Genomic DNA, 12,047 nt, shown 5'->3' with positions numbered 1-12,047 from the left:
CAGAAACTAAATTAAAATCCTAAACTGTTTCATTAATGAATCAATACAGTCAAATATGGGTTGGAAGGGGAAAACGTGGTGAGAACAAGCAAGAGTCCTGTTTCTGAAGAAATAAGGTATCCTAAGAATTCACATACTAACAACAGTGGATTTTGCTCTGGAGGACCTCACAGGTGAGAGAGAAAGTTACAAACATGTTAAATTAAAATGCATTGCAAAGAGATAGCTGATAAATTTTTGAACAAGTTATCTGGATCATTCAAAGACGCTAACCCAATCTCCGGGTCCAGTTTTACTTACGACGCAGTTGAGTCTTGATCATGCACTGTTTGGTTGCCCTTTTTTCTCCTTTTGTGTGTTTAATTTTTATTTTAGTTTCTACAGTCTACCTCTTCATTCTCTTTGGGCTTTGATGCTAGAACTTCATCTCTGGTCATGTGCGTCTTATCAATCATTTAAAACAGAATATAAGCACCGCCTTTCACATGAAGGCTTTCCCAAAAGCCATCTTTCTTTACTTTGTTCTCTCAGAGAACTTGGTTTTTGTCTATATTATAACAGCTATTAAATTTTGTCTTACTTCGGAATTTATTTTGCATGTGTTTTAAAAGGTATTGCGGTGCCAGTAATAGAGGTGGCTGTGTGGGTAGGTGTCTACTCCCCACATCACCCAACACAGAGCCTTGTGTATCATGAATAGTATTTGTGAAATTAAGCTGGATAAACAGGTTGAGAGGACAGGTACTAGGACTGAAAAACAAGAGTCAGAATAGAATTTAAGAGACTTTAGTTTCTAAATTAAATGAAACAAAGACAAAAGACAGATGGAAAGTGCCAAGAAGCATAGTGTTGCAATTATCCAGGCCCCTGCCTGTACACCTTTCTCACCCTACTCTCTTAACCTAAGCCAGTGTTCTATAAAGGGTTTCTGGGGTGACCTCACATAGTCAGTTTTTAGATTCCCAGCAAATTTTATTGACAGCAGCCTGCATCATCGGGGAGGGAGTAGGATGGGGAAATGGTATGACATTTCGAGCTGTAGTCCTAGGAATGTGTTTGTAAGCAGTTAAAATCTAAGCACATCTTTTTTTTTTTTTTTTTAACATTTATTTATTTTTGAGACAGGGAGAGACAGAGCATGAACGGGGGAGGGGCAGAGAGAGAGGGAGACACAGAATCGGAAGCAGGCTCCAGGCTCTGAGCCATTGGCCCAGAGCCCGACGTGGGGCTCTAACTCACGGACCGTGAGATTGTGACCTGAGCTGAAGTCGGACACTTAACCGACTGAGCCACCCAGGTGCCCCTCTAAGCACATCTTAAAATAATCTATTTTATTTTTTAAAAGAGATTGTTTATTTATTTATTTTTTATTAGAGAGTGAGAGCAGGGAGAGGTGCAGAGAGAGAGAGAGAGAGAGAGAGAGAGAGAGAATCTCAAGTAGGCTCCACGCTGAGCTCAATCCCATGACCCTTGGGATCATGATCTGAACTGAAATCACAAGTCAAACACTCAACCAACTGAGCCACCCAGGCACCTCTATAATAATCTATTTTAAAAATGCCTCTATAATAAGCATGTCCAGGGACTCAGTGATACTGTTTTTCTGATATCCACAATGGATTGCTTATTACATGCCAACTCAATTCTAAGTGTTGGTGTGTGTGTATCATTGAATCTTAACTCTAACCCTTGGAAGTGGGAAATAGGAATTATTATTCTCATTTTATTGACAACAGGTTAAGTACTTTAGCCAGTGAAAAATCTAGGTAGACTAGCTCCAAAACTCATTTGTGGAGTTCTACATTAGGCTGTTTCCAATCAGCCAAGTCTATTTTAAAGAGAAGAGAAGAGGATGAACTCTTCCTCTGAGTGTTAACTCAGTTGGAGTGATTACTTTCTAGTCTTACTTTCTGCCTGTCCTTCTCCTTGGTGGCTCTTTGCCATAAAGCTTTAGTCATTCAGCATTTGAAAACTTCATCTGGGCATGACCACTGACTGGGGACCAGTCACTTTTCAAAAACATGCGTACCCCAAAATACAGCATTAATAGATGAATGATAAAACCAAAATTAACTGGATTATAGTAATATAAATATTATAAGGCTATAAGCAGTGTCCCCAAAGGTAAAATGATGCTCTCCTAAGAAGATAGAGGAATATAAGAAAAAACAGTGCAAGTTTCAAACACTCTGTGAAGCTTTTACTTCCCATATGTTCTCTGGGATTTAAAACTTGACTCAGGTCTGGGGCACCTGGGTGGCTCATTCAGTTCACCGTCTGCACTGTCAGCACGGAGGATGCTTGGGAATCAATCAGTACCTCTCTCTCTCTCTCCCTATCTCTCTAAATAAATAAATCAATAAATACTCTTAAAAATAAAACAAAAACTTGACTCAGGTCTGTGTAACCAGGAAAAGTTCTAACCAGTCACATGATTGATTCAGTTACTTAAACAATGGCTAACATGACAGAGATTATACATATTTGTCTCAGGTAAAACTCTTACCCAATAGGTAGATTAGTTGGTTAAGTTACCCTAACCAACCCTAGGGGTCCGTGAGGTCTTCAGCAACTGTGGTTCCATCTGTGTGCCATTCCTTCAGTTATTGTCCTCATCTGTATGACCCAAACTGGACCAACAGGACCATAGTGACGGTTCAGATGAAAAAGGGAAAATTTAGTGGAAGACAAACAGCATGACCAAAACGTTGTACATCAATCATTGCTCACATGCTGTTGAATTTCATCACGTGGCCCCATTGTGGCAATAGAGACTGAGAAATACAGTCTCTAGTAGGTAATCACCTAAAACTTAGGGGGTACTGTTACTAGGAGGATGGAGAAAAAAAAAGTGTCGTAACGTCCTGTCACGGGCTGTTCCTCGGGTAATCCGAGTATCTGTGCACTCACTTTTTTCCCACACATAGCACGCACTCACCATCTTTGTGTAGAACATGATCCAGTCCCACCCAACAAGTTAGTAAATCCAGATAAAAATCCACGATCTCTGATAATGTGCAGTTCTCTCCATCACGTGGATGTGACTTTTCCTAATTTAACTGTCATACAGCAGAATACCAGTTACTTTCTCTGCCCTATTGCCATTATTACCCACGTTTCTTAAATGTAACAATACTGTCTCCTGGATGACCAGAATAAAAATTGCCATTTGAAGAAAGATTGAAAATACAGAGCACTCACGGCTCTGTGGTATGTATGTATTACAGTTCCTCAAGTAAGAAACAAAGATTGCTTACTCTTGGATAAAGAGAAATTTTTGGTTAGCTCAGCTGCTTGCTCCTGGTAGTATTCTGTGGGAGGAACCCTTCTGTCTATAACTGTCTCTGCCACATCTGAAGAAGGATGTGCCTGGGGCTAAACAGCTTTCCTATCTTGTTTACGCAGCAGGTTTAGAGCCCCAAAATCACTTTTCAGCTTCACAACAGTGACCACATTTGTGCCGACTGGGCTTGTGATTTCCTTGGTAACAAAAACAACCTCAAAAACAACATGGAATTGTTTTCTACTCACTTTATTCTGGTGAGTTTCTTGTACAAGCAATCCCAGTTCTAAGGTTTAGTCTGGAAATTGTTCTTAAGTCCAACATCTTTTATGTATTTACGGGGTTCTGAATTTAGCCCTTCCTCCTGTGTCTCATTTTAAAGGTGGCTTACTTGAAACATTGCTGAAAACAGAAAATTTGATGTTACTCCTGATTTAGTCGTCCATCTGTACCAAAGGCCAAGGCTGCCAGCCACCTACCAGAGTTAGGTACCTGCGTTGCATTGTGAAATTTTGCTTTTGGAAATGGGTGCCTACCCAGAGAGTCTACTTGTCAGACCTCCTCTGTATCTATGCGGCACCAGCAGTACATGAGTGAAAGTCACAGCCTGAGATTGTGACTTGAGCATGCCTTCTCCACGCTTCTTAAGTGACTTGGAAACCAAGTGCTCAAGAAGGCAAAAGCATCCCCAGCTATAGGTCATTGAATACCATCTTGAAGTGGAATCTCTGCCTCTGAGGCTAGTAATATTTTACTTAGACTGTTCTGTGAGTGGAAATAAACTGTGCCGATAAGCAGAAGATTTGAAATGTTCATTGAGTTATTTTGTGTTACCGTAACCGAGAGAGAATCCTCTTTCCATGTTTTGGGTATTTCCTAGATTATAAGTTTTACTGGAGAGCAGAGCACGTCTCATAACTCAGAATCTGGAAAGGCCAGCTATTTGCCTTTCTAGATTCTCTGGCATCTCTGTGTGGGTCAGTAACCCTCACTCTGCTAATGAGACTCATCCTGGATTTTGATGTGAGAGCCATGATATGAATTAGGGAATGTTGAGATTCCTTCTAAGACGGTAGTATTTGGGCAGCAACATTCAGATTCTTGGAAATTTTGCGAGCTACACAGCTCCCTCTTGGTGAATTAATTCTGGCTTAAAAACAGTCCAAATTTGTTATCATGGTTTACAAGTTAGAGCCATTGCGAGTAATCCATAAAAGGTGATTAAGGCAAGCTTAAAATAATGATCCACATAATACCGACTAGATCCGGCCAGTAGGACCAGGGTGGGTTTAAAGGTATTTTTGAGTATGTGAAGTTTACTTTTTTCTTTTCATGTGATCGAAAATGTGACATCTGTTAGAATTGGAAAAATGCATTTGAACTTGTTAATTGGAAATGCAATTAGCTATCATTTGAAATGGTGTATCTACCAAGAGAATTAGCCCTCAATTCATCATTATGGGCTATATTATTTCCTAGCAGCTGAAATGAAAAACCACACTCTCATATTATTTTTGGAGTGTATTAACTAGAAACTGGCTCTACTTTCTCAGGAATATTTCTCTAAGACTTATTTCAGTATTCTGAGTAATTGTACACTTAAATACCTTTTAAAATCAGTGATTCAGTAACGAGCGTAGCACACTCTAAATATCATGTGAAATGGAATTGTAGTCTAGTAGATTTGTCAAAGACATCCCCTAGTTCATTTTTGATTGGAGAAAACATTCTCATAAGTGGCTATTAACACCATTAATGATGACATTCAGGAAAATGTCCCCTTTTTGGACTCGACTCCTTTCTCCTGTCTTCCCAAAATTTTAGTGGAAAGCAAGAGAGGCATCTAAAATGAATACCATTGTGCTTTTTACAGGGACTTTAGAAGCTCCAATTTCCTCTCAAAACAGGTGGCTTTCATTATGCATCATTAAGAAACTGATTATGTCCGGGAATTTCAGTATATGGTTATTATCCTTTTTACTATTTGACCTTCCATAATTCTAAGCCTCTATAAATAATGTACCACTTAAATGCCACAATGGATTTTACGACGAATTAATTAGTAATATCACAGAACAAAGTACGATGTTTAATTTTACCATAATATAAATATCCTAATTTGGTATAATAAAGGGTTATTTCCTAATAGTAAATATCTCAGAAGACTTGTAAGAGAATACTATTAATATTTTTAAATATAGACCATATTAAAATTTAATGGGCTGGCTCATACTGTAAATTGCAAACCTTTTATCTGTCTTTGAAGAAAAATCTCAATTTTATGGAGCATTGTACTACATATCACAGTTAATTTCAATTAGCAGTTACATTGAAAGCAGAAATTGTAGATGTCATCGGCAAAGAATTCAGAAGTCGAAGTTATACCTGGCTTTCAAATACCATTTCATTAAGTCACTTATCAAATTCATTATTTAACCACTTCCAACTCATGGTGGTTGTTGTGGCCTTTTCTCACTTCTGTTTTCTCACCCAATCATTTGTAACAGTCTGAATTCAATCAGGAGAGAGAAAACAGTATTTTGAATGGGAAAGTTAGGTTTTTTTTTTTTAAGTTATTTATTTATTTTTTTAAGAATTGTTACTTATAACAGGGATTGGAGTCATAGGGGATTAGCTAGAAGTAGAGATTACTCTGAATAATACAGGAATACCAGGTATAGCATTACTTAATGTAATATGTAAGAACAGCTACCCCTAGATTTCAGGTAGAGAGTCCAAGGAAGCAACCTCAGTCTCAGGTGCCTCTGGACCGAGATCCAGATCTTCTTATAGAAGACATAGTCACCGCCCACCAAATGACTGAAAAGTTGCTACAGTGTCACGCTGGAATGGTTTGCTGGTAATTCACCCTGTATGCTTCTAAATGTGTCATCGAAGGCACTCCACTACAGAAATCGTCAGGGGGTGATGCTGGCCATTTGTTTGCTGGAGAACATGCAGGAGCCAGAAATCAGGAGAGCTTCATGGGTCCCAAGAGCCTTTGAGGAAACAAATCAGCAGCAGGAAGCAAAATCCCCTTTCTCATTGAGTGTCTCTCTTTCATCTTCTGCTGACAAAGCTTAAAATTGAGTTCATTGATAAAAGAAAAATATTTAAAGAGCCCAGATCCGGTTTTATAGAGTAAGATAAATGGGTGAATTTAAATCTGAGAGGCAATAAATGTATAACCAGCACAGCATTGTACTGAAAGGATATCATTCATTTAAATTTGTAGTTACCACGATGACCCTCAGCTTGGGGAGTCACATATTATAGAGGAATACTTGAAAATGAACTGGCATGTCTCCCAGCATGCTTATTGCTTTATTCCAGTGCTACCACAAAAAGAAAAACAAAGTGAAATGTGATCTCAGTGGCTTTAAGTTTTTGCAAGTGCAGATTGCAGGAATGAAAGTAAACTTATCATTTCAGTTGCATTGACTACATTGTAAATGGTTGTTAGAGTAGTGCTATATTTAAACTGACTGATAGAAGTCATTTTTTAATATAGTCGCCCAGGAGAAAGAAATTTCTTAGTCAAGGAGAGACTCAGAAGTATGTTTTTTTTGTTTTTTTTTGTTTGTCTTGTTTTGTTTTTTTGACATATCCTGATTGGCCATATTATCTTGTTTGGCTAATAAACCTGATTCACAGTCAAGTCTGTCATAATTTCCATAGTTTTAAATAAAGATGAGGGCAAAATAGATTCGAGGGCATAAGTCATGTACAATAGAAATTTTCATAAGAGTCATGTGTTCAAGGAGAGGACCTCTTCAGCATAAAATTGTCATCTGATTTATTAGCGTTTATTCTCCATTAGGTCTAAGTTGTGTGTGTGTGTAAAGCATTTAAGTTTAATTAAAGTATAGACTTAGAGTGAGTGTAAATTAATTATATGTAAAAAAATCAATGCAGTTAGACAATGTTTCTTTTTCTTCTGACAGCTGCAAAATGGTAAAGTCTCCGAAACTAACAGAAGATTCTTGAATTTTACCTGAATCAATCAAATAAATTTAAGGAAAATAGTTTTTCGTGGATTTATTTTAATTCTCATTTAACCTTTTAATTATAATCTCAAACATTCTGGCCATTATCAAATATGTGAGTAATAAGGTTAAAAATTTATGCTCTTGGGGTGCCTGGGTGGCTCAGTTGGTTAAGTGTCTGACTTCAATCCAGGTCATGATCTTGTGAGTTCGAACTCCGTGTTGGGCTCTGTGCTGACAGCTCAGAGCCTGGAACCTTCAGATTTTGTGTCTCCCCTTATCTCTGCCTCTGTCCCGCTCATGTTCGCTGACACTCTCTCTCTCTCTCTCTCTCTCAAAAATAAAATAAACATCAAAACATATATTTAAAAAATTATGCTATTATATAAATAACAATCCAGGAAAAACAACTATCTTTTATAGATCAAGATAGTATAGCATTGAATGAAAATATAAAGATCAAATAATTGAAAGTACAATTCCATCTGTGGCAAATAATTTTTCTTTTAAGGTAAATTTTTGTGTTAGTAGAGGAGAAATAAAATGTATAACCTCTGGACACATGGTAAACATGTAAGTTACATCCAGGAAATCCCTTTGTCTACAAGTTATTTATGAAATAATGTGAAAAAGGAAAATTGACATGTTAACTTTAATATTGCTGTGTTGTTTTCCATTTTAAAAAAGACTAAGGGCATAAGGATTGTATCTCTCATTTTAACATTGCTCATAACATTTAAGAGTGGACAGTGTGAAAGGTGTTTTGCGACTTTTCAAAATATCTTTTAGATGATAGCTAATATTTTGATTTAATTTTTCTATTTTTAACTTAATTTCTCTCTTTTAGCTTCTCCATGGGTTGATAACAGTAGAACTCCAAACAAGATTGATCTTTATGATGTACGCAGAAGACCATGGTAAGGATTTTTTAGGTAGTCATGGAAAGATGACCTAGACAAAAGAAGGTTACACTTGTTGCATGTGAAAAAGTTGAATCTTTCCATTTTAAAATGAATAAATATTGTCTAATTGTTTTACAGAGCTCTGGTGTATTTTTTTTTTTCTCTTCTAATAAGTAAATACAGTGAAAGCTCAATGAAGATGAATTCAAATGAGCAACAATAATGAAAAGTGTTTAAATGATTTCAAATGGACTAGTTTTAAGTTTTACATTCAATGTCGTCTCTAAATCTCTTTTAGCTGGTGGGGATTTTCTATTGAAAAACACTCAGCTTACTTGGAGTAGAGCTCTAACGAAGTGTCTAGATAGAGTAGAAGGTAGATTGCCTCTGGCAGTGAACTAATGAGAACTGGTCCCAAGGTAAAAGCTGCCCCTAGTTATGGTCACACACCTCAGGTTTCATTTTCACAAAAGGAAGCCTTTTTTGTTCCTCACTAAAGCAACTCATTCTCCTAACGTGTATCTCAAAAAATACCCAATAACTCATAATTGCATTCCCTGGGAAACAACTATTAAACTTGTGCATTTTATTTCTGTTTTTTAAAAGTGTTATTTAATGTGTGGACATATCTTTTTTTGTGAGTTCACATTTTATACAATATATTGCATCGTAATCTACTCTTTCATATCAATACCTATAAGTGCTTACACATAAGAGACATGCTTAACATTGTTAAAAATCCTCTATTATTGGTTATTTAGATTATTGCTAACTTCTTTCTAGCATTTAAACAAATTCCAAGATGCACAATGGTTGATTCAAAGAAATTCATTTAAGACTTTAAAAATGTCCTGTTAAACATCCCAGTAGCAATTTACATGAAGGCCCACCATTTGTAATAGTACCAGATATTATCATTAATCCATATAATATTCCTGTTAATATTTCTCCAGGTGTGGTGGCTGTGGATCTATGGGTTGTTGAAGGGAAGCCGAGACTATGACATCACATAGAGTGGGTTCAGGAACCTGTTGTTTTGTGGGGAGACGTAGAAGCAAGGTGCCAACCTGAAAAGGCAGACAATATCCTGTTTTCTCATCTTCCCATGAGAAGCATGCCAGGACTATTTAAAATGCTAGACATGAATTAGAGTTGCCTTTCTTTGGAATATCCTGGCAGACCTGCTCCCTTTACCTTCTTGCAGAGAAACAGACTGGAGTACATGTTATAAACTGTTTCATGAACACATAGGCTTGAATGTTGGATGTTCTCTGAAAACGAATTGGCAGGTTTTTCAGCAGGCTTCTGAGAAGTTACATTTAGTCATGGGCATAGAGGCCTTAGAGGTAACTAAAAAGTTGAGTTCAGGTTCAGCTGTTCCTATTTGGTAAGTCAGGTCCCCTTCTCCCTCCTCATCATTCTGGGGCCAGACAGCATAATCTTTGGACATCATCTGCCTGCAGTTAAGTTAATTCCTCTGCAGTCACTGAACTCTTTGAATAGATCTCTCCTAGACTTGCTTTAATATGCAGACCTTGTGAATTTGTAGGGCTCAGGTTCATTGTGAGAATCAGCATTTGGAACTAGGTCTCCAGGTGATTCTTAGACACTGTAAAATTTGAGAACCACCACTTGAAATTCTTGGTAATGGTATTATATGTTGCTCTGTCTTGAATTACTTTGTATTTATTTTCTGTTGATAGTTGCTTCTTTTGTATTCCTAGAACACTTAGCTATTTCTGTGTTTATTTTTTGCATTGAAAATAAGATGTAACCTTATTCCTTAGAGTGAGTTTTCAAACTCATGGCCAACAAAATGGAATTTAGGAGGCATAGATACATAGATGTTTTTCACATCCAAGAGTTTATTTCTTTTGTTTCTGATATTAGAATGCATCACTTTATCTTTTGTTCTGTCTGTAAAACATACTTTAAATATTATGCTTCTGACATCTCTATTATGTTAAATATAGCTTTTATGAAGTCGACATTGTAGAATTGTGAATGGAAGCACATTGTCTACTCAGATAGAATGGAAGTAGGGCCTTGCTTGGAAACCAGCACAACTAAGAAATCAGTAAATATTAAATCAAAGCATATTAATATTTAATATTTTTCAAGAGAAGAAAATATTCCTATGGTATTTGTTTCAGGTACATCCAAGGAGCTGCATCACCTAAAGACATGCTTATTCTGGTTGATGTGTGAGTAGTGAAACATTTTATATTTATATACTGAAAATATGGGGAGGATCTGTAGATAACAGTAGCATGTTGGTACTGAGAAATGGGTTGGGTCAAAAAAATGATGAAGAACAATTAGGATGACTTTTATATCCAGACAAAGAAGCCACATTAAGACAGTAACAAAATAAATATTCTCCTATTGAAAATAGGGAGCATCTATATTGGAATTGAAAATTATGGCATAGTCCTCAAGCCTGAGCTTTTTGAAAAATTATTCATTTGCTTCCAATTTTTTGTGTTGTATCTTAAAAAGTTTTAAAGTATGTGGTTGCTAAAACTTAGCAGTTCCTGCTACACACACACACACACACACACAAAATAGAACCATTTAGTTGACACTTAGTCATTAATAATTCAAATAACTTGTAGGGATTTGGACACAAAATAGATAAATATTAAATGTATTAAGCACCGATACTGTGACTTTTTCAAGGGGAATGCTGATATACAGGAAAGAATTCCAGGAGTGTTTATATTGATCATTTTATTTATTTTTTTCACTGCTTCAAGTCAAGGGCTTTGTGTGTGTAATCTTCTAATAAGATTTAAGATAAAATTGTGGAACGTTGAAAATTTTTATTGTTTTTAAGTTTATTTATTTTGAAGTGGAGCGGGGGGAGCAGAGAAAGCCGGAGAGAGAGAACCCCAAGAGAATCCACACTGACAGCATGGAGCCTGTCACAGGGCTTGAACCCATGAACTGTGAAATTGTGGCCTGAGCGGAAACCAAGAGTTGGATGCTTAACCAACTGAGCCACTTAGGTGCCCCAAATATTTAGTTTTTAAGGGCAATGCCAAGAAATTAAAAACATGAGGTATAAAATGCTTTTTTTCCTTGAGTAAAAGTTGTATCTTCTTATGTTCTTTGCCACACTGGAAAAAAAAGGAATCCAAGGTTTTGTAGGCATCTAAATGCATATTACAAGCTAGTATCAACATTTTAAAACCATTTTAAAAAATGATCTGAAGTAAACAAGTTAAAACCCTATCACCTATCCTGAGAAAGAGAAGGTAAAATGAATTTAGTAAATGTAACTAACATGTCAATTCTCATTTCATTTCTTATGATATATTTAAATCAGAACTTATTTTAATTAAATTATTATGCAGTTTATATCATATGGTAATCCTGATATTCTTCCTAAGTATAAATCTAAATGCTAATTCAATATATTTTAATCTTATTGGATATATGATAATCTTCAGAAATAATTTTTCATATTAAAATCTTTAGAACCTACATGCATATCCCAAAATTAAAAATACATATGAAGTTGAAATACCATTTTTAAGGACTATTTCAACAGACAGGTATGGAAGGTCTCCTGTATATAATGTGATAATATAGAGACAAATATGATGAAGGTGTCTCTCAAAGATACTTCAAGTGTATTAGTGAAACTAAACCCTATTCCCAAGTAACTAATTGTAGAAAGTAATAGATACAAAGTATGACACAGCACTAGAAGTCCATAGGAAAGAACACTTTGATTTAAAGTGTCAGGGAAGACTTCATTGTGGAGATAAAATTAGAATGTTTAGAGCTAAGATTTCATAAGGTAGGCATTGGAGAGGAGAGGAAAGAGAATGGAATTTCTAGTAAAACAATTGACATGAGCAAAGTGGCCTA

General features: G+C 36.2%; 1 protein-coding gene across 7 annotated transcripts in view; it reads left to right on the top strand.

The window, feature by feature from the left end:
* CACNA2D1 (calcium voltage-gated channel auxiliary subunit alpha2delta 1) overlaps nt 1-12,047 on the top strand; it is a 499,724-nt gene that overhangs the window by 364,761 nt on the left and 122,916 nt on the right. For all 7 annotated transcript variants that reach the window (XM_049641359.1, XM_049641358.1, XM_049641361.1 and 4 more), the window contains 2 exons: nt 8,117-8,186; nt 10,325-10,375. In XM_049641359.1, the coding sequence (XP_049497316.1) occupies nt 8,117-8,186; nt 10,325-10,375 (121 nt within the window). The remainder of the gene's footprint in view (nt 1-8,116; nt 8,187-10,324; nt 10,376-12,047) is intronic.

The sequence above is a fragment of the Panthera uncia genome, chromosome A2 (genome assembly GCF_023721935.1).
Source record: "Panthera uncia isolate 11264 chromosome A2, Puncia_PCG_1.0, whole genome shotgun sequence".
In the NCBI taxonomy this organism is placed as follows: Eukaryota; Metazoa; Chordata; class Mammalia; order Carnivora; family Felidae; genus Panthera; species Panthera uncia.
This window is presented reverse-complemented; position numbering and strand designations above follow the sequence as displayed.